The 27,841-nt window shown below is 39.0% G+C and overlaps 2 protein-coding genes across 2 annotated transcripts; both read right to left on the reverse strand.

Annotated features, from left to right (window-relative positions):
* Nucleotides 1-2,817: 2,817 nt before the first annotated feature.
* On the reverse strand, nucleotides 2,818-3,759 carry LOC118521350 (olfactory receptor 10R2-like). The gene has a single exon (XM_036069844.2). The coding sequence runs from the start codon at nucleotides 3,757-3,759 to the stop codon at nucleotides 2,818-2,820; it is 942 nt and encodes a 313-aa protein (XP_035925737.1).
* Nucleotides 3,760-12,936: 9,177 nt separating this feature from the next.
* On the reverse strand, nucleotides 12,937-13,878 carry LOC118521361 (olfactory receptor 10K1). Its single transcript, XM_036069854.2, has one exon. The coding sequence runs from the start codon at nucleotides 13,876-13,878 to the stop codon at nucleotides 12,937-12,939; it is 942 nt and encodes a 313-aa protein (XP_035925747.1).
* Nucleotides 13,879-27,841: the final 13,963 nt, after the last annotated feature.

Consider the following 27,841-nt stretch of genomic DNA (forward strand, 5'->3'; position numbering starts at 1 on the left):
AATACTTTATTTATTTATTTTTTTAATTTAAATTTTAGGTGGTGCAATATTGGTTTCTGGAGTAGAACCCAGTGATTCATCACTTACATACAACACCCAGTGCTCGTCACAACGGGTACCCTCCTTAATGCCCATCACCCATCTAGCCCATCCCCCACCCACCTCCCCTCCATCAACCCTCAGTTTGTTCCCTGTCATTAGGAGTCTCTTATGGCTTGTTACCCTCTCTCCTTTTTCTCTTTACCCCCTTCCCACATGTTCATCTGTTTTCTTTCTTAAATTCCACATATGAGTGAGATCATATGGTATTTGTCTTTCTCTGACCGACTTATTTCACTTAGCATTTTTATTGTGTTTTACCAAAGTATTGTGATGAAACGGGCAAAGAAAAGAAATCTGTCCTTCTGCAGGTGATCTGAGCAGCACCGAGTGAGAAGCTATCCTCCTTCCTGAGACATTAACCAATCTTGCTCTTTTCCACAGTACTGGGGAGGTTTGAGAGTGAGGAGGATGTCCAGATGCAGTTCTGTGCTGGGACCCAGTTTGCTTTTGGTGGGTTTCCCACCTCGTGCAGGTTTCCTACCTTTCAGCTTTGTCCCTTCTGCTTAGAATCATTTTTTTTTTTTGCCTCTATAACTTTTTTTTAATCGTTCCTGTGTATTATCCTCTCCTGTTTGCTTCTTGATGAGTGCTTTTGTGTTTATTATTTTAGTGGGTTTTGGAATAAAATATATGTGTGAAATCCCAAAAAGTTTATTTAGCATTTAAAAAATAGATTTCATAACAAAATTCATAAGTCAGTATTGCTAGAAATATAATTGTGAAGTATTTGAAATGAGCACGATGAAACCATGACAAAACATGTACACACAAAACAAATCATAATCTCTCATACTAAAATGACTTAATTAAAAAATTAAGATGATATCCATAATATGATACTATTTTAATCTAAATAAAATATTTCAAAGAGAAAAATTTGGAAAAAACTTAAAATGCAATAAATTCTAAAAATAGGACTTGTACCAGTCACATTTTGTCACTAACACACACACACAAAATATAAATAAATAATAGAAGTTATTTAAATATTAGCAAGGAAATATCTATTATAAATAAACAAATACTTGTTCCTAAAAAATATTTGGGCAATAAATGACAATTGCAAGCATGTTAGGAAGGAAATAAAAAAGAACAGAATGAATTAATGGAAATAGCCCATGCCGTGCTTACAGAGATATGTAGTGCTTTAAATGTCTTAATTATTTAACGACTAAGAATGAAAATAATATAAAAAGACTTAATCCAAAACCTAAAAAATGGGAAACAAAAATTTATTTTTGTTGAAAAGAGAAAAAGGAGAGAGGGTAACAAGCCATAAGAGACTCCTAATGACAGGGAACAAACTGAGGGTTGATGGAGGGGAGGTTAAGGTAATAATTTTTAAATATAAGAGCATTATTGACGATTATACTACTTTAATTTGAAAATCTAAATAAACTTAACAAGAGAGAATGCAGTTACATTTCACCTGGAAATGGAGTCATATGTGAAATATGAACTTCACTTTCATTCATTATGCTTCAAAGAAAATATTGATATGCTCCAGCATGTCCAGAGGGCCGTACACAAAAAGACAGAGTGTCTGAAATTCAGGTCATACAGGTAATGGGAAAAGTCCCAATTGTCATAACCACCTCAAACATCTGTGAGCCAAGATTGGAGTCAGTGTATGATATGAGAGACAGAGAGTGTGAAAATCATAGAAAGGTGAGTATCTGCTGCAACAAAGGGAAAGCAACAGGTCAGCGAAGGATGGGTTCCCTGGGAGGTACTAAGGAAGGACCTTCTGGACAGGGGACATGTGGGACAAGATGGCCACCAGAGTCCTTCTCTCTCGAAGTACAGTCTGATGACAACTTTGAAACTGGGTAGCTCCCTCTCCTTACTGGATTCAGTGTGGAATGCCATGGAGACCTCTCCTCCAGCCTTCTTCCGGGGACTGGATGGTGGATTATTTTTTCCACTCATTATGTAGCATATCTTCTACATGTATGTATGTATGTAACAAGCAGTTCAAAGGGGTAGTCAGAAAAGGCACCCAGAAATATCATTTTCAGAGAATTGGAAGAAATAAAATGTCCTTGCAAAGATGCTCAAAGCCTTAATTAATATGAGCTTACACTCTGTGCAGTTGTACATTTTACATGTGCTTTCTTTCATCTGATCCATTAGATACAAACAAAAACCCTGTGAATTAGAAAAGAAAAATTATACTATCTTTATTTTCCATATTTTAAAATTCAGATTCAGAGAACAATTGTGACTTTCTTAAAGTCATGACTTAACCAGTGTTGGGTTGAAACCTTCTAATTTCTAGTGCAGTAAATGATTTCCCCATCATGTCACGCCCTCACATCTAAGCCACCTTCAGACTCGAACACCTCCTTTTAAGCTGGACATAACCTTAAACAATGAGTACTATCAGGGCTTTGGGGCAAACAAGCCAAAGATAGAGCAAGAGATAAAGGTTTTTAAGAGCCTTTTGAGAACTATAAATCATAAGGAGATAAGGAGGAGGAGGAGAGCAAACCTTTGTGACAGACACTGTGCTATCTCCTTTAATCTTTACAACAGCCTTGAGAGGAACATATTATCATGCCTGCTTTAATAAGAGAATATTTAGACCCTGCAACATCAAACAACTTGTCTAAGGCCACACATTTATACAGACAGATATTACCAGAAACTGTTATGAGTTGAACACGTAGTGACACATTTGGCCCAAATATGTGTGTACTGTTGAAAATGTTTTAACTATAAACTCTTAAGAGAAACCCCAGTCTTCCCAATCATTTTCCGAATGGCCAGCTGTACATCTTTGTTCCTAAGGCTGTATACCATTGGGTTCAACAGGGGGGTGATGATAGTGTAGGTCACTGTCACCAGCCTGTCTTTGCCTGATGAGTATTTGGCTGAGGGCCGAAGGTAGACAGAGGAAGCACAGCCATAGTGGACAATGACCACAATAAGATGGGAGGCACAAGTGGAGAAGGCTTTTCGCTTGCCCTCAGCAGATGGGATCTTCAGGATGGTATGGACAATGAAGCCATATGAGATACAGATGAATATCAAGGGCACAACAAGCACCAGGACGCCACAGATGAAGATGACCAGCTCATTGACATAGGTTTCAGCACAGGCAAGTCGGATAACTGGTGAGATGTCACAAAAGTAGTGGTTGACCTTGTTGGAGCCACAGAAAGGGAGGCTGAAGACCAAAGTTGTTCCCACCAGAGATATTAGGAAGCCATTAACAATACAACTTGCTGCCAGCTGTCCACACACCTTCCAGTTCATGAGAACGGGGTAGCGCAAGGGCTGGCAGATGGCGGTGTAGCGGTCATAACCCATAACTCCCAGAAGCAGGCAATTGGTGACAGCAAAGCCGAGGAAGAAGAACATCTGGGTGGCACAGCCCATGAAGGAGAGTGTCCTGAGGACAGAGAGCAGGTTGATAAGCATCTTGGGCAGGATAACAATTGTGTAGAAGACTTCAGAGGTCGAAAGGACACAAAGAAAGAAGTACATGGGTGTGTGGAGGCTGCGGTCCAGGTGGATGACAGAGATGATGGTGAAGTTTCCACTCAGGATGATCAAATAGAGGCAGAGAAAGAACACAAAGAGGACAGGCTGCAATTCACCAAAGCTGGAGAAACCCAGAAGGAGGAACTCAGTGACCTGGGAAGAATTGGCCATGGAGAGTGGACGCCACAGAACAAAGCCAGTGTGATCAGGTCCAGAGACCTCTGGGACGGAGGAATAGAGAGACTTACCCTTCATAACGTAGACAGCACCAGTCTCGTGTGAATGAGAAACAACTGGAAAGAAAGAGAAAAAAGGGATTATAAATTAACCAAAAATTATCCTAAATTAATATGTATCCACAGTGCTGTTTCTCTGCCAATGATTTTAGCAGTGAATCTGGGGTAAGTGTTCACACGAAGGCATAATATTTGCTCAAATAAAGCCTGTCCTTTCACCCCCCACTCCACTCTTGCAGACTTATGTACTCTCCACTTAATTATTTGATGATCTAGTATTCAAAAGAAACTTTATGTTAATTATGATTTTCCGTGGTCATAGCTTTATCCACATTGCTAATATGTATATTCCATAAGCAATAGCACCAATGTCTGAGGATCCACCTCTCACCTGCTTTTAATACATTCATCATCTAGGGAAACACCCTTGATCTGTCTTTGTGTTGCTGACCTCTGAAGAATACAGCTCCTTTTCATTATTAACCATTTACCCCATTTCCATGCAGTCATTCATTAAAGGTTAATTTGGTTTAGACCTACTGCTTCTGTCTTAGAACTAGTTTTATGATTCCTCTCCACACCCTTGAAGGACAGTAAGCCTGATTTCCCTTGCAGAAAAACCATGGCTGGAAGAATTTAGTTTGATTCAGTGTTTGCTGGTTGCCCATTGAGTTGCACGGCTTATCCCTGATATACCTGACCTGAAGACTCGTTAGACCATCTTTCCCAGGATCTGTCTGTGAATTCCTGGGTAAGGAGGCTCAGATACTTTCCCTAATGCTTCTGATAAGTTATTGTTCCTAGTGCTAGATTATATATATTTTAAATCAAAACATTCTTGTCCTTTCCCACCTCTTGCCCAGATCTGTTTCTTCACAAGGATTCTGTGTCTCAGTAAAATGTTTCAAAATCCTCATCATCATGTAAGCTGTGAATTTCTGAGACATATTTAAATACATGATTTTTCTCATCCTCCAACTGCAATCTATTTTTGTTCTGCAATACTTCTAGGATCATTTCTTCTTTTCTGTAAGAAATTAGCTCTTGTCTGGACTACTCCAAGAGCATGATAGACAGACCCCCTGGTTTATATCTCATTCTACTCTAAACCATCCTCCACTGTGACCTCAGAGTTGTCTTCTTACAAGACAAATCCTAATCCTATTAACAGAACTAAATAACACTTAATTATCTACAAAGCTAAAGCAATCATTCTGTGTCTCATATTTTTCCCCAATATAACTTTCCACACATAACTGCCACTGTATATTCCTTCACATATGCTTTAGTGTTGAAAAACTTTGAACAACCATGTCATTTTTTATCCTACCTTCTAAATCTGGAAATCATCCATACTTTATGTTTGTGGTTGTTGTTGTTTTTTCTTCTTTTAATGTGACTTCTTTAAATTCTCAGTTAAAGTAACATTGACACATTGACTCCTCCCTACAACTTCCTAATTGGGCTTTATTGTCACTTTCTCTTGGTTTTGTTAGCAATTGTTGGAATCTGTTGTCACTAGTATTATGCGGATGTCTTTGACTTCACAACGTGTCAATTACCAGACATACAGTAGTGTCTAGTATGCACCAGGTGCTTGAAGGCTTCCTGAAGAAAAAATAGATGACCCATATCCCAGGGCTTCTTCTAAATTATTTCAGAATACCCAAGAGGTATGATTCCAGGGGTTTTCCAAACTTGTTCCCTTAGTATTTATTTGACATACAATATTAACCTTCTGCTTTAACATTTTGGGATAAAAAAAAATCTCTCCAGTGTCATTCTCTAAATGCAGAGACAAAAGAATCATTAAAAATTGCTGCTTTTCCAATGATCATGTGGTTTCCTCCATTATCTCAACTAGCTAAACTTTTAAATTTTAATTTAGATAGCACTTTGTTAGTATTATTTTTTTTAAGATTTTATTTATTTATTTGACAGAGAGAGACACAGTGAGAGAGGGAACACAAGCAGGGGGCGTGAGAGAGGGAGAAGCAGGCTTCCCGCAGAGGAGGGAGCCGATGCAGGGCTCGATCCCAGGACCCTGGGATCATGAGCTGAGCTGAAGGCAGACCCTTAACGACTGAACCACCCAGGTGCCCCTAAATAGCATTTTGTTAGTCTTAAAGACCTTTGCAAATAACAAAACTTCTATCATTGTTTGCTCTTTTGCTTAGACAAAGGTATAGCAAAATTTTAAAATGGGACTAAAACCAGGAGCTTTCACTCCTATTTTGGTATATTTGAATTGCCCATCTCTAAACTTTATAAGTAAGGAATACACACCATGCTTTTGACTGGAACAGTCTCCACTGATGCTCTTCCTGAGATGTCATCTCCAGCTTTCCAATGTCCTGGTCTACATCCTTTGAGTTTGTTCTTTTATAGGACCATCCCAAGAAAAAGCAGTGACCTGTTATCCAGGGAGGGTTGGGGTTTGTTTGGAAAGGAAAGAAAGGCCATGTTACTGGCTGACCATTCTGTGACCCTCCCGCACAGTACTCACAAGACATCATCTACTTTTTCAGAGTCATCCTTGGAACCTATGAAGCAACTGAAATTTGAAAATGAATTCCCTATTAACAAAAAACAGAAAGCTTTGGCTCTCTTTAACCTGGTTGAGGATGCTACATAAAATATTTGGTGAATAGAAGATCTTGGAAGGGAAGATGCTACAGATTCAGAGAAAAGCTTTGGGAAAATAAGGAGGGGGAATAAATGAAAAGGAAAATTGGGTAATTCAATTGTCTTCTTTTTTTTTTTTATTCAGTTGTCTTCTTAACAAAAAGAAAAGGTGAATTAACTTTTCATGACCTGGCTCAATGACTTCATCAGTGTAAGTGAAGCCAGTTCCTTAAGCTGGTTTAAAAAGACAGCTAATTCTTCACCCCCAATTACCTTTACAGCCTCCTCCTCTAAATTGCCATCACACGGGAATTAACTGAAATACAGTTTTCTATATATGTTTTGCCTTTTAAGATTTTATGCTTAGAGAATGCATGTGTGAGAGACAGAGACACACACAAAGAGAGAGAGAGACAGAGAGAGAGAGGGAGAAAAAGATAGGGAGGGAGAAAGGGGGAGGCAGAGAGAGACAGAGAGAGGGGGAGGGAGAGGGAGAGGGAGAGAAGGAGAATGGATTCTCAGTCTCTAATATTCTCTTCCCTTTATCTGGGGCCCACCCATTGGTCACATTCTTTTTTTAAAGACACCAGTTACTGAACTTCCCCTAATCTGTACAGGAAGATTTTGCAGTTTCTACTATATTTAACATTTAGTATATTTCAAGATTGTTTCCTGTGTCTTTATCAAAATACTTAGCCTGTTATGTCCAAATTATGGTTTCCTGATTGTCTCTCCAGTAGACTTGAAAACCTCAGGAATAAAGACCATACCTTATTCCCTATGTATCCTCAAAACTTAACTCAATATTTAAATTAATGATATATAAGTGCTTGATGAATAAATACATTCAATAGTCCATTAATGAATTAATAATGATCCTAATTAGTTCTTTTTACAGCAGCTGGGTTCCCTGTGCACCACCGTGTGCTCCTAAGTGAGAACACTCACTGCTTATGTTCTCTGTCATTCCATATTCTCTATAAATTTCATTTTCTTCCTTTCTGTTTTATTTTTATTTATTAATTTAAAAGGGGGGAGGGGCAGAGGGATAGAGTGAGAGAGAATCTTAAGCAGACTCCCTGCTCGGTGTGGAGCCTGACACAGGATTCAATCCCACAACCTTGAGATCATGACCTGAGCCAAAATCAAGAGTCAGATGCTTAACTGACTGAGCCACCCAGGTGCCCCTCACTTTCTTTCTTTCTAAATCTAATGCCGTACCCCTCCTATGAAACAATCAAACTGATTCTGAGGCTCTGCCTTCTTGTTGACCTCCATCTCTGCCCCCACAGTTTCCACTATCCAGTTGTCCTTTCTGACATTTAGTCACAGTTCCCACTACTGATCACGGGGGCAAAGTAAGTCATTGGCTCATGAGAAAACTCAACAATTTAAATTCTGACATACAAAAAATGACTGATTGTCACTATTCTTCTCAATAAGGAAACCCAAGTCCCTAAATAAAAATAAAAATTTTACAATCCTTCAAATCAGAGTGCTAGTGCCTGGTGACATGCGGGCCTCTTCATTCTCAGACACTTCTTCGAAACTTCTGTGAAATTTTTCTAGGTGAAATTTGCCAAAATTGTCTTCCCTGTCATAATGTACCAGAGTTCTTCTTTCATTTTCCATCAACTGTCTGAACCAATATAAGGAAACTGTCTACATGACTCCACAGAAAATATCACCTGTGCCTCTTCTCCATGAGCAGTTTAGCTAATGCCTCAGTAAGCATCACCAGGGGTGTTTGTCCTTTCTGCTTTGGCATGGCCTCAATGTCTTTTTGGTAATTGAGATCCCCTCCTCCATAGGGAGTTAATTACAACATGGTGCCCAATGCTTGTCCATAATTTCCCCAATTAGCAAGTAGAACTATGGTAATACACTAAGAGAATTTGTTGGTCAAAGAGAAGGTCTTTTCTTTTCTTTTTTATTATGTTATGTTAATCACCATACATTACATCATTAGTCTTTGATGTAGTGTTCCATGATTCATTGTTTGCGTATAACACCCAGTGCTCCATGCAGAACGTGCCCTCTTTAATACCCATCACCAGACTAACCCATCCTCCCACCCCCTCCCCTCTAGAACCCTCAGTTTGTTTTTCAGAGTCCATCATCTCTCATGGTTCATCTCCCCCTCCGATTCCCCCCCTTCATTCTTCCCCTCCTGCTACCTTCTTCTTTTTTTTTAAAACATGTAATGTATTATTTGTTTCAGAGGTACAGATCTGTGATTCAACAGTCTTGCACAATTCACAGTGCTCACCATAGCACATACCCTCCCCAATGTCTATCATCCAGCCACCCCAACCCTCCCACCCCACCCCCCACTCCAGCAACCTTCAGTTTGTTTTCTAACATTAAGAATTCCTCATATCAGTGAGGTCATATGATACATGTCTTTCTCTGATTGACTTATTTTGCTCAGCATAATACCCTCCAGTTCCATCCACGTTGTTGCAAATGGCAAGATCTCATTCCTTTTGATGGCTGCATAATATTCCATTGTATATATATACCACCTCTTCTTTATCCATTCGTCTGTCAGTGGACATCTTGGCTCTTTCCACAGTTTGGCTATTGTGGACATTGCTGCTATAAACATCGGGGTGCACGTACCCCTTCGGATCCCTACATTTGTATCTTTGGGGTAAATACCCAGTAGTGCAATTGCTGGGTCATATGATAGCTCTATTTTCAACTTTTTGAGGAACGTCCATCCTGTTTTCCAGAGTGGCTGCACCAGCTTTCATTCCCACCAACAGTGTAGGAGGGTTCCCCTTTCTCTGCATCCCTGCCAACATCTGTCATTTCCTGACTTGGTAATTTTAGCCATTCTGACTGGTGTGAGGTGGTATCTCATTGAGGTTTTGATTTGGATTTCCCTGATGCTGAGTGATGTTGAGCACTTTTTCATGTGTCTATTGGCCATTTGGATGTCTTCTTTGGAAAAATGTCTGTTCATGTCTTCTGCCCATTTCTTGATGGGATCATTTGTTCTTTGTGTGTTGAGTTTGATACGTTCTTTATAGATCTTGGATACTAGCCCTTTATCTGATATGTCATTGGCAAATATCTTCTCCATTCTGTCAGTTGTCTTTTGGTTTTGTTTACTGTTTCTTTTGCTGTGTAAAAGCTTTTTATCTTGATGAAGTCCCAATAGTTCATTTTTGCCCTTGCTTCCCTTGCCTTTGGCTATGTTTCTGGGAAGAAGTTGCTGCGGCTGAGGTTGAAAAGGTTGCTGCCTGTGTTCTCCTTTGGGACTTTGATGGACTCCTGACTCACATTGAGGTCTTTCAACCATTTTGAGTCTACTTTTGTGTGTGGTGTAAGTTTCATTCTTCTGCATGTGGCTGTCCAATTTTCCCAACACCATTTGTTGAAGAGACTGTCTTTTTTCCATTGGACATTCTTCCCTGCTTTGTCGAAGATTAGTTGACCCATAGAGTTGAGGGTCCATTTCTGGGCTCTCTGTTCTGTTCCATTGATCTATGTGTTTGTTTTTGTGCCAGTACCATACTGTCTTGATGATGACAGCTTTGTAATAGAGCTGGAAGTCCGGAATTTTGATGCCACCAGCTTTGCTTTTCTTTTTCAACATTCCTCTGGCTATTCGAGGTCTTTTCTGGTTCCATACAAATTTTAGGATTATTTGTTCCATTTCTTTGAAAAAAGTGGATGGTATTTTGATGGGGATTGCATTGAACGTGTAGATTGCTCTAGGTAGCATTGACATCTTCCCAATATTTGTTCTTCCAATCCATGAACATGGAACGTTTTTCCATTTCTTTGTGTCTTCCTCAATTTCTTTCATGAGTATTTTATAGTTTTCTGAGTACAGATCCTTTGCCTCTTTGGTTAGATTTATTCCTAGGTATCTTATGGTTTTGGGTGGCAGAAGGCCTTTTCTAATACACCATGGGGATTAGTTGGTTTCCTCTTTAAAATTCTCTGGGGACTCATAGAAAGCTGAAAGTTTTCTGGGCACCATTTGTTAAAACAAACATCAATGGAAGGGCCTCCTTTGAGTTTCCTTACCTAATGAATCTAAATTTTCATTCTCAGGTTGGAAGAAAATGTACGTCTTGCATTCTCATTTCTGACATCTCTAAGAGGGGAAGAAAGGTTCAAACAAAGGACAGAATATTAGAATGGGAGAGGCAGCATATGTGTTTCAGACTCATGGGAAACAAACTTGTTCTTAGAATATAATGTGAGCATGATTAGGACGGAACTAGCTCCCCCCCACCCCGGGGTTACAGCAGAGGCCACAGGCAGTCAGCAGGAGGCTGGCTGTGCCCCCCCCACCCTTTGTTCAATAAACAAATAAACAAGGTAAATTTGGGTTATGGGGGAAAATGTGGGGGTAGGGTTTTGCCGAGATGTCTCCTTTGGTAAAACGTCCTCCTATTTCCAGATTGCATATTTACTCCCTCTCCCAGTAAGTCCAGACACTTGGGCTGGAAATAGGGCAAATGTTAGGCAGTGATGGAAATGATGCAGAAAGACTAAAAATATAGAGATGGGAAATCATGCCCAGCACTCACAAACCAAACAAGCAAGGGACGAATCTTGATATTTGACAGTTTAACATTCAGACCAGGAGTATTCAATGAACAACAAAAGACAGTAGCAAAAAATAAAAAAAAACACTTTTAATACTAACAACTACAATTCACAATGAAATTATAATAGATATGAATTTGTGTCCCCCCAAAAACACAGGTGCAACCTTCGTAAGAAAGAAACTATAAAATGTTTACAAGGAGATACACTAGTAATGGGTAGCTTCCATAACCACTCTGCTCAAACAGATCAGAAGGAGAAATATCTCTAAGAATTTAGAAGACCTAAGCAACAAAATAGTGAACTATATCTGATCGGTATTTATTCAAATTTGCATTATAATGAAAGAGTACACATGTTCTTTTCAAGGCACATGAAGAATGAATATTGGCTGTGTATTATGTCACAATAAAAACTTGAACCAAGGTCACAAAATGGTAAGAATACAAACAATATTCCCAATTTCCAGCATAAGAAACTATCCAATGAATAACAAAGAAAAAAGGCTTTTCACCTGGGATTTTTAAAATCTATGAAATAATTGTTGGGTCAAAAGGGAAATACAAAGGAAAATGAAAGAAGTTCCAGGAAATAATATCAATTACACTTCATGTAGCAGATTATGTGGGTTAAGTTTAAAGTGGAGATGAGAGGAAATCTCACAACTTAATTATATAGACATATATAATTAACACATACGTATATACATATGACATAAAAAATGAAAGTACGTAGAAAGCATCAGTAAGTTAAATAGAACAACAAATTAAAGGAAAATTGAAAGAAAAAATTATACAAATAAAATACAAATAAATACAAATAATACAAATAATAATAGTTGAATAATACAAATAAAATTAAAAACAATGATATGGGGAAAAAACACTAGAATGCATCTGTTCATTCACACGTATGTTAAGTTCTCTGACAACAGACAAAACAAACTACCACTATATGAACCAAAAAAAAAAAAGTAAACACAATTATACTTAGTATAAAATGACACAGAAAATAATAATTTCTAAGACATTTTCAAATGTCAGAATATTTCATACAAATTTTACAAAGAATTTTGAAAGTCTAGATGAAATGAATAATTTTGTAGAAGACTAAATTCCATATATGATCCACTAAAAATAAAAGTGGCTTAGAAGTCACTTTTCTTAGATGAAATAGAGGATATTACCACAGGGCCATGCCTCAGAAGACACTGTGCCTGTATTATTTCACAGAATTTCAATAAATCTTCAAACATAAGATGATCTCAACCCAATATACAATAGCAACGCAATGAATACTTCTTCAAGATATAGAGAAAAACCCATTTGAATCTTCAACTCACATAATGTTAAAAAATCTTGTGGATATGTCAATACAATGCAAAAAATTTAAAAACTTGGAAAAAATATATCACTGAATGAAAAAATTGGAAACTAAGCTTAAAGATAATGACAAATTCTCAGAGTAGTAATAACTAACAATTTGACTGTATAAAGTGAAATATTTACTTGCAACAAAAACACAAGTAAAGATATTAAAAAAGAAACAATTGGAAAATTTCTCAAAAACTATCAAAATGTTGGGGCGCCTGGGTGCTGAGTCGGTTGAGTGTCTGACTCTTGGTTTCGGATTAGGTAATGATCTCAGGGTTGTGGAATCAAGCCCCACATCAGACTCCAGGCTCAGGATGGAGTCTGCTTGTCCCTCTCCCTCTGCTTCTTCTCTCTCTCTCTCTCAAATAAATAAATTAAATCGTAAAAAATTACTGAAATCTTAATAAAAACTTATGACAAGCTGAAAGATAAAATAACTAAACTCTAAAGTAGGAAATGGATATAGGCATAGAACTGATAAAATAAAAGCACATAAAAGGCATACAATTCACTAAATAGTTATAATTTAATTTTAGTGAATTAATTTAATTAAAGGGATATGAAGTCTGGCCCATTACTCTTCGAAGGGCTGACTTGAATTCCTTATTCCTCAGACTGTAAATCATTGGATTGAACAGTGGCGTGAGGATGGTGTAGGACACAGATATGAGGGTGTCCTGACTTGAAGAGTAGCTGGACTTGGGCCTTAGGTAGATGAAAGAGGCACAACCATAATGAACAGTTACCACAATGAGATGGGAGGCACAGGTGGAGAATGCCTTGTACCTGCCGGTGGAGGATGGGATCTTCAAAATGGCAGAAATGATGCGGATGTAGGAGACCAGGATAAGTAGCAGGGGAATGACCAAGACAAACACACCAATCATGAATATGACCAACTGACTGAGGCGCGAGTGATGGGATGCCACCTTGAGGACAGGGGCGATGTCACAGAAGTAGTGATGGAGCTGGCTGGAGGAGCGGAAGGGCAGGTGAAATACCATGGAGGTGATAATCTGTGCAATAGTAAAGCCACAGGCACAGGCAGCAGCCACTAGTCCCACACACACCTGGTGTCCCATGAGCTCCGTGTAGCGCAGAGGGTTACAGATGGCCACGTAGCGGTCATAACCCATGGCTGCCAGCAGGAAGGAGTGAGAGCAGCCAAGGAAGAGGAAGGTGAACATCTGGATGGCACATCCCAGGAAGGAGATGGTCTTCTTCTGGGCCAGCAGGTCCACCAACATCTTGGGTACAATAACGAAGGTGTAGCAGGTCTCAGAGCAGGAGAGGACAGCAAGGAAGAAGTACATGGGGGTGTGAAGGGCTCTGTCCAGCATGATGGTGGAAATGATGATGGCATTGGTGCCCAGAGTGAACAGGTAGAGGGGCAGGAAGGCTATGAAGAGCAGTCGCTGCAGCCCGGCCAGAGAAGAGAAGCCAAGGAAGATGAACTCCCTCACCAGGGTCTCATTGTCCTGCTCCATGCAGAGCACCCCCACAGAGGAGAGTCAGGGACAGAGACAGAGACAGAGACCAGGTTCCAGGAAGGAGAGTAGAAATTATGGGAAAATCAGCACAAAGTCTGTAGGCAGTCAAGTCCTTCATTCCCCCCTCAGAAAGGTCTGCTAAGAAAAGAATTAAGGCTAAATATACAACAGAGGAACTGAGCCAATTAGGAGGCTTTCTCTAAGACTAAGACTATGGTATCTTTTTAGCCAAGGATTAAGGATCTGTCTCATTGGTTTTACCTGTATCTTACCTAAGGATTACTGTGTGTGTCTTTTTACTAGCATCCCAAGGAAACTAGCTTTCCAAAAGTGAAAAAATATGTTTAATTTTAGCCATCTGAACTTGGTCAGAATGTACAATGAAGGAATGAGTTGTGTTTGAACACAACATGTGAACCTCAGTTTGTCCAACCAAAAAATGGAAAGGGAGAGGAAGAATTCCCTAGCAAATGTGTAAGGAGAATTGTGTTTGTTGATGACTTCTTATATGCTAAGATCTGTGGTAAGAACATCATATACTCATGTCAATTATTCATTGCAACAATCTTATGGCAGTAACCAAAACAACAAGAAAAAAAAAAACCTTTGGTGTTATTCCTGACAGACTGACTAACAAAGTAATTAGGGACATTCCTGGAGGCTCCACACTGGGAGCCTTGCCAAGAGTGGAACAGAAGACAGCATTGGTTTAAAGAAGAATGTCCCCTATTCCAGGAAGAGAAGAGTCACCAGGGTGGTAAAAAGAGATTCATTACTTTTGTGGCATTTGCAGTTCACCTCCGTTTTCCCATTTTCTGTGCCTCAGAGAAACTCAGAGAACAGAGTTTTCCAGAAATGGCTCAGAGCTTGTCATAGAGCATGAAAAAGAATGGGATAATTTGTCATTTTCCAGATACCAGTGCCATGCCATAAATCAGACTTCATGTCTTTTATATATTGTTATGTCAACAAGATTATTATATCCACAATATAAGATATGTTTTGAATATTCTGCTACTAAACACAGTCTGCAAGCTGCTAGAAAGGATCATTTCTAAAGTTATTTTTAGGACTAATATCAGATAATTTTTTCATGGGTGTATTTCCCAATTGTCCAAGACTAGGAAGTAAAGAAAGTGTTCTCTGTAAGCAAAATCACCTGGCCTTTATTTATCAGTTGCATCCAGTTTCTATTTACACATTTTTCAGTATATTTATATACAGATACATCAATTTCTGTTGAGGAATCATTTGCATCTGCTACCAGAATTTGAGTTTTTGGGTTCTTCTAGACAATAGTAAATGCTAGATTTCTGATTCTAAGGTAAATGATGATAAACTTCTGAAACTCATTGTATCTATCATTAGAATTTGGAGACAATAAATTTTCATCTTTTCTTACTGGCTAGAGACTGGTCCTAAACTTAAATAGGTATAATTATTCATTTATTTGAAGTTAATATGAGGTACTCACATTGGCTCATATTAAAGCTCTTTAACAAATAATAGGGATTTTTCATGCCGTAACTATCTAGTTCTGTTAAATATAAAGTATATATTTACCATGTCTATACCCATTATGTATGTGTATAATAGCTGTGTATTTTCTATATTTAGAAAAACAAATCAATGAGAGAGTGTGCATACATAACACGCTCACCAGGACAAATGGATTTCTGTATTTCAAGACTCTGAGGTAAATCTAAATTTATACTCATTGCTTGTCCTTGCCTTAGAACTTTCCCAAAATTTTTCTGGATCTCCATTCACCTAATGCACATCCAATTCCCACCATACCCTAACTCCACTGAGTATAACATATGGAGTAGACCACAGAGTCTGGAATTCTCTCGATTCTGAAGGACATGTATCTACCCAAATCCAAAATAATTGTCTGATTTATTTGTCACTCAGACCCATGGAACAGCTGATTTCAGTTAAGTGGACTCTTTTTTCCACATACTATTAATATAACCCCACTATCTAAACGGATTGTGTTACAGGTATATTTACCCCTTTTGTGGTATATGGGAACTCAGAAGCACAGTCCATCTGAGGAAATGGCCCTCATCTGCTCAAGAAAACATCAGAGACCACTACAGTATGTTAAATCTGTACTGTGCATAGAAAGATATAAGAGCAGAAAAATTAAAAAGATCTTCCAGCCAAATACCCACAAGCTATAAAATTAAGGTAAAAGGTCCCTCCATTTGACCTGAGAAGATCTCTAGGTTAAGTCGCTTTGTGTAACTTTGAGCAAGACACTTCATTTAAGACACACATAAACTAAGGATGTTCCATCTCCTTACTTTAAAATTAAAGGGGCTAGGGTAAGCAATAAGTGTAATAAACTGTCCAGATGCATGGAAAAGTACTTAGGCAGAAGCTCCTTGAGCACTATCTTGCAGAAGGAGTTTTGACTTAGAGCGAGAGTGGAGTACTGACCCCAAGAGTCTTTTCAACTCAGGGAGTCCAAGATGCTCTAAATGATGAACCCTGATGTGCCCTTATATTCTAGAACCTATGGATGGCATTCAGGTTACAATTCTAGGAGATGACACTTGCATACCTTATTTTTCTGACTCCTTAGATACACCATTGGGATATTATGTAATCAGGATTTAAGTAGTAACTCAAAATAGGAGGGTCCTGTGTTCCTCCAAAAGGGGGCAAATCTACACATCTTTCAGATGCAACATTTTTGAGATAACCAGATATTTATCTCAGGGAAAGCATCAATTAACAATCTGAGCGAAGTTACGTAAGCAGCATCAGAAAATAAAGAAGTAAAATTTTTATCTTCTTAGATACACATGAAAAACCTGAACTTGCTCTGTTAAAATGGAGTCTGAGTATCGGATTTCAATTATAGCTAAAAAGAGACATCATGAGTACATGTCAAAGAGAGAAGTGGAGATTCAGGATCTGTTACTTTTAATCCATGAGTCAACCAGTTAGAAAGAAAAGAAAATCTAACTGGGAGCCAAACTGACCCAGTCTGAACATTGTGAAAATTCATAGAACTCTATGGACCACACCTCATCACTCTTAGGACCTTAAGTTAAAAGTAGCCCCTGATTCTCCTTCTTAACCCTGCCACTTACTGAAACTGCCATCACTGATCTCCTTGAGGAGCTTGATGTTCACAAGCCCTACCCATCAATCAGGCTCACACCCCACAAAGCCCCAGACTACATCAATATTCCTGCTATTCAGTAAGTACCTACATTGCTCTCCTCCTTTCAATTCAGACAGAAGGAGCTATTCAGTATCTGGGACCACGTGACAAGTAGATTCTAAGCCAGAGTTCAGAAACTGAAGAAATGACACCTGAAGAGAGTGAATCTGCCCTGAAGTAGAAGCTCTCATCTGCATCGATAGAGGAAGCCTCTGCCACTCATCAGGACCCGGGGCCCCTCCAGCCAAACTCACTGCCTGGTGAAGTTCTGATGACCAGCATGCAGTGTGGTTATTAGAAGCATGTACTGTGATCGTTGGACTCCTGAGGCTAGATCTACTACTGGAGATGTTGTCTTGGGGTTAATTAGAAATCAAGTCTATTTTGGAGAATTAATGTCACCAGGTTCTCAAAGGTAGCCTTTTCTGAGGAATCTGGGGAGAAGGAGCCAGGAGCATAATTAGCTCCAGTCTGTATTGGAAATTGAGTCCGTGCATAGTGGATTCTGTAGGAGAAATCACCACAATTGAAACTGTATTCTACAAACCAAGTGGGAATTTTTCATTGAGTTTTAAGTGAGGAAAATAGTATATCTGTCCAGTGATTCTCAACTTCAGTGTTTCTTAGAGTCAAAAGAGGGCTTAATTACAAATTCATCTTCTCAGGTTCTTGTCCATAGAAATTCTCATTAGGGACATTGAGATACTCTGCCAAAAGCTAAATTTTAACAAGCATCATCACTCTAGTTGAGCTCTATCATTAAATTGCTTGTTGTCTAGAAATGTTTTTTAGTAGAGTGATGAAACATAAAGTTCTCACTTTCATCTAAGAGAATACAAAATGAGTATAAGTCTGGTCCAAATCCCAGCATGAATCATGAAGGCAATCTGATAATCAAATTCCTAAGGTTTACATGGAATAATAAGACAATTTTGAAAAGATGGGTCATATAGAGTCTCACTCTTCCCAGGAGTGAGATGCCTCAGTAATAAAAAAGAGCATGCTGTGGCAACAAGGAGAGATAAACAGTACAGAGAGACAGAGAGGAGAGCTCAGAAATGCATCTGTGCATTTTTTGACAACAGAAATGACCTCACATGTCAATAAGAAAACCGTCATTATTTAGTGAAGAATACTTGGAAACAGACTTCCTCTATGTACCCCATCACACAAAGGAGATGTCCTGGTAGAATAAGGAAATGGCTTCCTGAAGGCTCATTAGAAGCACCAAGTGTGTGACCACCCCTGATGGAGCCCCATGAATCTACTGCATCCTCTAAACAATGTACTGTGCGCACTCTCCAGCACCAAGCATGTGTGAGTCTGGGAATCAGTGTGGGAGGAGTTGGACACAGCTCCTTCCATTACACCCTGAATGACTGACACACATAAGGTTGAGCTTTGTAGTGTAGAGGCATTATTTCTCAAAGGAGTGTTGCCTCTGTAGGAAACACAAAACTGGAAATTGAGACGTGCCCTTGGCCATTTCAGTCTACTTTGTTTTACTATACAAGTGATCTGCAGGCAGAAAGGGTCCTGTTACACTAGCTAGGGTAATTGTTCCTATTTTTTTGTGTGTGATTGCTACAGAATTGGTTTTATTTTTCTGAAAACATTTCCTTGATATAAAAATTTAAATTTAGCTTATAGATGTGTAAGTTAGGAGCCGGAATGCTCTTCAACAGATGAATGGAAAAAGAAGATGTGGTCCATATATACAATGGAATATTACTCAGCGATTAGAAAGGATGAATACCCACTATTTGCATCGACATGGATGGAATTGGAGGGGATTATACTAAATGAAATAAGTCAAATAGAGAAAGACAAATTATCATATGGTTTCACTCATATGTGGAACGTTAGGAATAACGTGGAGGAATAGAGGGGAAGGAAGGGAAAACTGAATGGGAGGAAATCAGAGAGGGAGACAAACCATGAGAGACTCTGGACTCCAGGAAAGAAATGGAGGGTTACAGAGAGGAGAGGGGTGGGGGGATGGAGTAATTGGGTGATGGGTATTAAGGAAGGCACGTGCTGTGATGAGCATTGTATATTATTCAGAACTAATGAATTGTTGAACACTACATCAAGAACTAATGAGGTACTATATGGTGGCTAACTCTTCCTTCCTTTCTTCCTCTCTTGCTGTCTTCCTTTGTGGGTACTATTTTTTAAGGAAAATAGGGTCACTACTACAGTCCTAGGGTAGAGAAGAGTATGTGTAGAATCTAGGAGAGATGGTAGGGTGCCTTTTATTACTTCACATACAAAGGCAAATTTTGATTGAAACAACCTCATTTAGGCAAAGCCACCCATGACCAGATCCTTAGGGAATGCTAAGGTGCTAGCGAAGCTCAAAAGAATGTTCAATAGGTGAAAGAAAACAATCATAAATAACTATGACAATCTTGTGATGAATTCCAGAAATGAGGATTACAGTAGCTGTTTTATTTTCTTTTTTACTTAATTATGTATATATTTGTATATGTTAACCATTCCCCTCCTCTCTTAATATGCTGGTATATATAAGGTGTGTTGCTGGTGGTAAACATCATAATTCAAACTTTAAAGAAAGACCATCAAGGAATACTTAACCTGTGACACTCTGTGTCTCCCTTTTATGAAGATGAATGGGGCCACTCTCTGTGTGAGACATATTTGCATGATATTAGTTACTACTGTTTGAAAAGGTAAACATGAAAAGAAGGGTATGTATGGATGTTGAATATCCAAATGGGAAACTGTGCTGGTTATATTTTGTTGATACTTCATATCATACTTATTCTTCTCTGATTCTCTTTGCTGTACTCTCCTATCAAAATCCTGGAGTCTGTCCAGATTCTTTGTGTCAGGGGTAAGGGACCAACAATTCCTGTCCCCTGGAAGGTCCTTCTAGCTGGATTAAGAAATTGACATGAGACAGATTAACAGGAGAAAGTCAATTAAAATTAATAGGTATACATGTGGAAAATCCACATAGACATGGGAATCCAAAGACAGTCAGGCAAAAGGAGGTATGTATGTCATTGTGACCTAAGGAGAACGGGTAGGGCTCTGGGTTTCAGAGGAAAGGAATGCACTTCATAGGGTGATAAGAAGAGCAGATGTTTGGTAATTAGATGTTTGCCCTACCATGTAGATGGGTCATTCAGATAAAATTTATCTGTTAATAACTCATATTTTGGGAAAGACCCCCAGTTTAGATTCTTCTGTGTGGTTAAGGGAGGACCAAAGTTTGTCTTGAGCCCACAGGGTCTCAAGGGCCTTCAGCTCAAAATAACCCACATCCCAAAGTGTCACATTCTGGGGGAGTGGGAGGTGGAAACTCTCCTGAACCCCTTCACTTGCCAGGAGAATTTCAGATATGTTTAGAAGTATACAGATAATGGAAGAGAAAGTAAGTTAGGTTTTTTTCTGGGAACATGTTATGTGAGCACTTGTCAGGTGGTAGATGTGGGCTTTTACCCTTGGCTTTTGGATTTCCTGAGCATCACTCATCAGGGCTGCATCATCTAAGACCTTAGGTAGAGGCTCCCTACAATCCTTTCAATGCTGAAAGTCAAGAACAAGCCTCCTGACATTCGCTCTCCCAGCCTTCAGTACATAAATGTGTAAGTCTCTAATTCCTCTATCAAGCCTTTCATTACTTTAAATACCACAAGTAGAATTTGATTGATTCTCAGAAAACAACTCTGTATAATTCTACCTCAATCTTTGTGATAGATACAGGAGCTTGAGTTTTTCTTATCTATATGTGTAATATTATCAATGTCTTTTTATTCGATGTAATAAAGTTCCCAGACTTTTGGTCTTGTAACAAAAAAATGAAATTGTCCTTGGAGCAATTGTTAACCATCTTCTTAACATTATTCACAGAATGAAATTACTGAGTCAAAATCTATTTGCATTTCAAATTTCCATATGCATCATATTGACAAACAAATTCTACAAAGGCTATGTAAATGTATACTTTCACCAATTACATGTGGACGTGTTAATTTCTCCTTGACATACACAGTGCTTTTTTTTTTAACATTTTCAGTTATAGTAGATGAAAGATAAAAATTATATGTTGTCTCCTTTTATATTTCTTTGATTACATATTAGTAGGGTAAAACATTTTACATAAATATATCAGTTATTCTTATTCAACTTTTGGAAATTTTCATCTCTCACATTTTCCTATTTTTCTTTCTCCCCCATTTTTTTTATAGATTTGTAAAACTACTTGGTTCAAAAATTTCATTTGAGGGGTGCCCCCGTGGTTCAGTTGGCTAAGTGTCCAGCTCTTGATTTTGGCTCAGGTTATGATCTCTGGGTTGTGAGATCAAGCCCTGCATCAGACTCTGCACTTAGCCGAGAATCTGCTGGAGATTCTCTCTCACCCTCTACCCCTTCCTCCTGCTCTCTCTCTCTCTCTAAAATATATAAATAAGTCTTTAAAAAATTGCATTTGGACTTTGAATTAAAGTGTTCCATTTAAGGGTGCCTGGTGTAAAGCATACGACTCTTGATTTTGGTTCAAGTCATGATCTCAGGGTCATAGATCAAGCCCTGTGTGGGGCTCTGCACTGAGTATGGGGCCTGTTTAAGATGATTTCTCTCCTCCTACCCCCCCTCCTGCCCCAACTGGTGATCTTGCTCTCTAAAAAAATAAAAAAAAAAAATTGGGCGCCTGGGTGGCTCAGTCGTTAAGCGTCTGCCTTCGGCTTAGGTCATGATCCCAGGGTCCTGGGATCGAGCCCCGCATCGGGCTCCCTGCTCCGCGGGGAGCCTGCCTCTCCCTCTCCCATTCCCCCTGCTTGTGTTCCCTCCCTCACTGTGTCTCTCTCTGTCAAATAAATAAATAAAATGTTTAAAAATAAAATAAAATAAAATAAAATAAAATAAAAAAATTAAAAAATGAAGCGATCCCTTTGCACTTCTATTTTTTTTTTTTTTTTAAGATTTTATTTGACGGAGAGAGACACAACAAGAGAGGGAACACAAGCAGGGGGAGTGGGAGAGGGAGAAGCAGGCTTCCCACCTAGCAGGGAGCCTAATGTGGGGCTCGGTCCCAGGACACTGGGACCACAACCTGAGCTGAAGGCAGACACTTAATGACTGAGCCTCCCAGGAGCCCCTGCACTTCTATTTTTATTAAAATACTTTTTACATTGAAAACTAACCTTATGGAGATTTAATTTATGTACCATAAAATGTTCCTAATTTAAATTTACAGTTTGGTGAGTTTGGAAAAAAATGTATACACCCAAGTGACAACCACCCAAGTTATAGAACATTTCTACAACCCCCCAAAGTTCCTTTCTATCCTTTTGTGGTCAATCCCACCCAGCCTTGGTCCTTAGAAAAATACTAATCTTGCTTTTTTATTGAATGGCTTACTCTTTTCCATAATTTCATATATGTGAAATCAAAGAGTATGTTCATTTTTGTGTCTTATTTCTTTCACTGAGCATAGTTTTTGAGACTCACTCATGTTGTTGCATTCATCAACTTTCTGTTTATTGCTTAATAACATTCCTTTTACAAATATACCACAATTTATTCATCTGTTGAACTGTTGGGGGACATTTTGATTGTTTCCAGTTTGAGGCTAATCAGAGTAAAACTCTTACAAAATGAGTCTCCAATTCATTGTGTAGATATATATGTTCATTTATCTTTGATAAGTATCTATGAGAGCAATGGCTGTGCCATCTGCTAGAGGTAAATTTAACTGCTTATAAATTGGCACTGTTTTCCAGAAAGGCTGTATGGTGACTAATTTCCACCAGCAATGCAGGAGGTATCCTGCTCTCTCACAACCTCACTTCTTCACCTACTGTCCATCTTTTCAACATCCCACATGGATAGTGACATTTCACAGTACTTTTATTATGCATTTATTGAAGACTTAGTATGTTAGGCAGTCTTTCATGTGCTTTTGGCTATTTGTTGTTTCTTGTTAATGAAGTATGTGTTCAAAGCTTTGACAATATTTTCATTAACAAGTTTGTCTTCCTTGTTTTCCTTTGCAAGAGATAGTTTTGTATGCTGGATAAAAGTCCTTTACTAGATATAAACTTTGCAAATATGTTCTCCTACTCCTTTTAATTTTATTAATTATGTGTTTGTCATAATAGTTTTAATGAAACATAACTTGCAAAACATTTTATTTACACTTTTAAAGTGTATCACTCAATAGTTGTCTGTATAATCAGAGTTGTGCACCCATTAACAATATCTAACTTTAGAATAACAACATTTTTAATGTTGATGTAGTTCAATTTATCACCTCTTTCTTTATATATTTCATGTTTTCTGTCTCCTACCTAATAAATATTTGTCTACTCCAAGTTGCAGACTTTCTGGGTTTTTTTCCTGAAATTAGTTATAGCTTTTGACATTTTTAGTTAAATTGTGCATGACTTTTGGTAAAAGTCAAGATTTGTATTTTTTCATATATACATCCAATATGTCCATCACAGTAAGTTGAAAGGACTATCCTTTCTTCATTGAAAAACCTTACCATCTTTGTTGAAAATCATTCAGGGATATATGCATGGTGTTATGTCCATATTGTTCAGCCTGTCCCATTGATTCATGTGCTTAGTCTTATGCCACCATTACTGGCTCAGTGTTGCTCTATAGCATGTCTTGATAATCTGGTCCATCTGTTTCTAAATTGTGCTTATTGTGTGTGATGTTTTTTTCTTTAATTATTACTTCAAATGTGGAATCTAAAAAACAAAACTAACAAACAAACAAACTAAAGAAACAGATACAGACTCATAAATACAGACAACAAACTGGTGGTTGCCAGAGGGGAGAGGGTGGGTCGTGACAAAATCAGTGAAGGGATTTAAGAGGTACAAACTTTCCGTTACAAAATAAATAAGTCATGAGGATGAAAAGCACAGCATAGGGAATAGAGTCAGTAATAGTGTAATAATCTTGTGTGGTGAGAGAAGGTGACTACACTCTCCCTAAATTGGCCCACTTCCCTCATATTCTGCTTTCAGAGTACAGCTGCTTTACCTCCTCAAGCTTTTTCACTTTAGGCCGATTTACACTCCTCAGCTCAGCAGGACCACTGTGCTCTCCTTGGGTTCCTTCTGAAAGTGCACATAATGTGGTCTGAACGATGAGCTTATCACAAGCCTATATGCACTAGTGAATGGATACGGATGGTGCCTAGTAGCTGCTCACAAAGCTGCTCTTAATATCGGAGCTGCAGTATGGAAGTGAGAAGCAAGGAAACCTTGATGGTACAGTCCTTTGCCCCCTCTCTAAAATGACCTATCAATTTAAACAATTCTTTAAAGTACCTGTGTCCTCCTCCTCAGAAATCAGATCAACACTGACAAGACTCTTTATTTCTATTAGCCTATAGAATACGTCTATCAATGAGAACCTTATATTTCTCAAAATTAAAAATTAAAACAAGAAAGAAATCTATGATTTCTTCCCTCCTTACGTAGCCCAAAAATCCTGAATCATGCAGGAAGAGGCATCCTATTGGAAGGGAGAGATGTGTAAGGGAAATTTGAGGAGTTTGAGACCCACTGTTTGGCCCCTGGGCATGGGTAATGCTGCAGGATTCTCAGTGGGCCTCAGTCTTAGCCCTCTTTGCCTTATTTCTCCATCTCCCCTTCTAAACATCACATTCTTTTCAGACAAAGGACTGTAGTTCTAAACATGCTAAGAGGAAAAGAAATCATTTGAACCAAGTTCAAACTATTCCCAAACCCCACCCCAAATACTTCTTACCCAGAAGATCCTGGGTAAATCCAATGACAGGCATCTTCCCATGAACTGCAGGAAGCTCATGTGTATGTGGCCCATGAACCACCACCATCATGGGCTATGTCATTTCCCTCTTTGTGAAGCCCTCCCCACAAAACAATCACCAGAGTGCCTGGAATGACATTAGTACTTAATGCATAATGATTAAATTAATGAATTGACGGATGCATAGTTGAATATCTGAATTAAAACATGTCTGTGAAAAGATGAATCTAACAGAGAAATGTAGAAAAGTTTAGAATTTGTGCCCCCTTGGAATGCAAGCATAGCAAAGATGCATGAAGCAGGAGAGATACAGAAAAATAATTATCTGGTTTATTCAACCAGCACACTTGAAAGAGGAGGAAACTATGATATTTGTCAAAGAAGGCATTTATGTAATCCCTTAAAACACTTAATCTATATGTAGAATCTATAAGGCCAATGATAAAGTGAGTTATATTGCCTTACTTCATTGAGCAAATGGAACCTTGAGCCAAAATGAATGACCTGTGGGGGAAAAAAATCATTGTATTCAAAGCTATCCACCCTCTATACAGATCAAGTAAAGTACATAATTTATTTAATTCTTTTTATCTCAAGTTTTTCATGCCCAGAATCCAAAAAGTACTTCCCTCCAAGGCCTCAATCCCCTGGGGTCCCCTACTTCTATAAGACCCAGGGATTTCACTGGCACCTCTGCCACCAGGAATACAGGGCTGATGAGATGGAGGCTGTCCACTTATCTCCAGTCCATACAGCAAACAGAGCTTTCTTTCCTCTTTAAAGGCTCATAGCCCCTGAACTTCCTCCAGTTAATTCTAGAAAGAAAATACTGCTTGATGTTCTTAGAGAGTTTGCCTGTTTGTCTCTCCCTTTATACTGTGACAGGACACAGAAGGAAACCTGGGATTGGGCAGGAACTCCGCCTCTAAATGTAAGTGTTTCCCTCGCACTGTGGCTGTAGCACCAGACTTTCCTCTCAGTCTACAAATGTCCTGGACCCCATGGGAAGACTCAGAGGCAGAACAACTGGTGGACACCATGCACAGGTGAACTGGGCCAGAGCATCAGGATCCAGGGGGAAACATGGGGAACAAAGATCCAATGGTCCAGTGAACAAGATTTGCCATCTCAATAAGGAGAGAAAAAAGGGAGAAAAAGGTTACGAGTATAAAATTGGCAACTATTTCTAAAACAGACCTGAACCAGGAAATAGGAGGACACATCCTGAATGGCAGGACAGATGTGTACTTTAGCAGAAGGAAAGCTTTGGTGACACAGTGAAGGTGGAAGGAGGAGAGGTGGGCGGGGCAGACTGCCTTATGGGGTCCCACAGGGTAAAGGACACACTGATCTGTTTCCCCGGCCACTGGTATGTAAACACACAGTACAGAGGAAATCTCAGAAATAGAACCCAAGTTAATGAGAAGACAGAGCCCAGGATGGGAGAGTTTTAGATATTTGGGGTACATTCTCACCTCTGCTGCTAAAATGCTACACAACTTAGAACTTTACACTTTACCTCTCTGGGCCTCAGTTTCCTAATTTGTAATGTGAGGCATGTGGGTGAGATGCAGCTAACACTTCCTGAGTATTCACTCTGAGTCAGGGACTTAATTGTGAGCATTTGGTGCTCATGAAATGGTTTCTGCTCATATTATTGCCATCTCAGATGAAAGCCTGAGGTGATTTCCACAGAGTCATAAAGCTGGTCAGTGTCAGAGTCATGGTCCCAGCCTCACAGTCTAGCTTCTGTGTCCTTGCCGGCCTTTCTCTGCTTTGGTTCCAACACATGGTCCCAGAGCAAACGGACAGAGAAGTAGACACACACAGTAATCAAAGCCTTACAGCTACTCAGAGAAGCCTTTCTGGAGATCAGTATTAAGCTGGGGTTTTGTAGCAGGGATAAATATTAACTGTGGGGGATAAAGAACAGTAGGAAAAGAAATTAATGTTAATTGTCAAGACAGAGGGAGGGAAATTAGTGATGTATAATGGTCATGGACAAGCCACTTTTCTACAGCTGAAGCCAGAAGTGTGTTGTAATGCTCAGGAGTAAAACACCTGAGGCGATGATCAGGACAGAGACTTCCAGAAATAATGTCATGAAAAATAATTGAGAGAACTAAGAGTGTCAGTCAGGAGGAAAATGAGACCCCTAAAGGGATATGATCACTACTCCAATAACTAAAGGGTTATCACTGATAAAAAGAACCCCTTGCAGGTATCAGCAGGGGACACTTCCAAAGCTAGGGCTGCATGAGTCAAGGAGGCATATCTGGTTCATTTCTGAATAAGAAGGTTCTCGACAATGAAGACATGTAGCAAGAGAGCAGCCTGCGCTGTGTCTGAGGGTTTCTTATAATTGGATCTTGACTATGGGGACTAGACATATATCCCAGGTTTATATAAAAAGTTCACAGAATTGGGTGCAAATTGAGGAAGGAGATTCCTGAGCTTCTTCTAATATAAAGATTGTCTGCTTGTCTCAGTCTAGTCGGAAGCTTTCAGCACTACGTGCTCTCAGATTAAATGACAGATCTTCACACAGATAATGGGGAGAGTTGTTCTTAGAACATTCTGGAAGAATGGAGACCTTGTCACCCTTTGCACTGAGTTGGAGCTCTACTTAGCCTCTCAATCCCAAATTCCCATGCAATCATGACAAAGAAAACCCCAATATGTGGGATCATTCTACGCCTGTCCCAAAGGCTTCACAACTGATTATTTATCATAAATAAATCTCTACACTTTTAATTAATAATATTAAAAAATACTTCATTGTATCTAAGCAAACACTATTTGAGGCCAACATAGGAGGGGCTGGATAGAACACTTTTCATTAGTTTTTGTTTTTTTCTGAAACAGTCATAAGAATGCTTTTCAGGTAAGTGATTTCTGAGGGCTGTTGTTCTCATGTGGGTTAAATAAATGGCTTGATCTTTTTGTGCCTCCCTTTCTTTTTCCATAAAATGACAGGATTAGGTGAGATGAGCTCTAAATCACTTC

This window comes from Halichoerus grypus, chromosome 7, assembly GCF_964656455.1.
Source record: "Halichoerus grypus chromosome 7, mHalGry1.hap1.1, whole genome shotgun sequence".
Lineage (NCBI taxonomy): Eukaryota > Metazoa > Chordata > Mammalia > Carnivora > Phocidae > Halichoerus > Halichoerus grypus.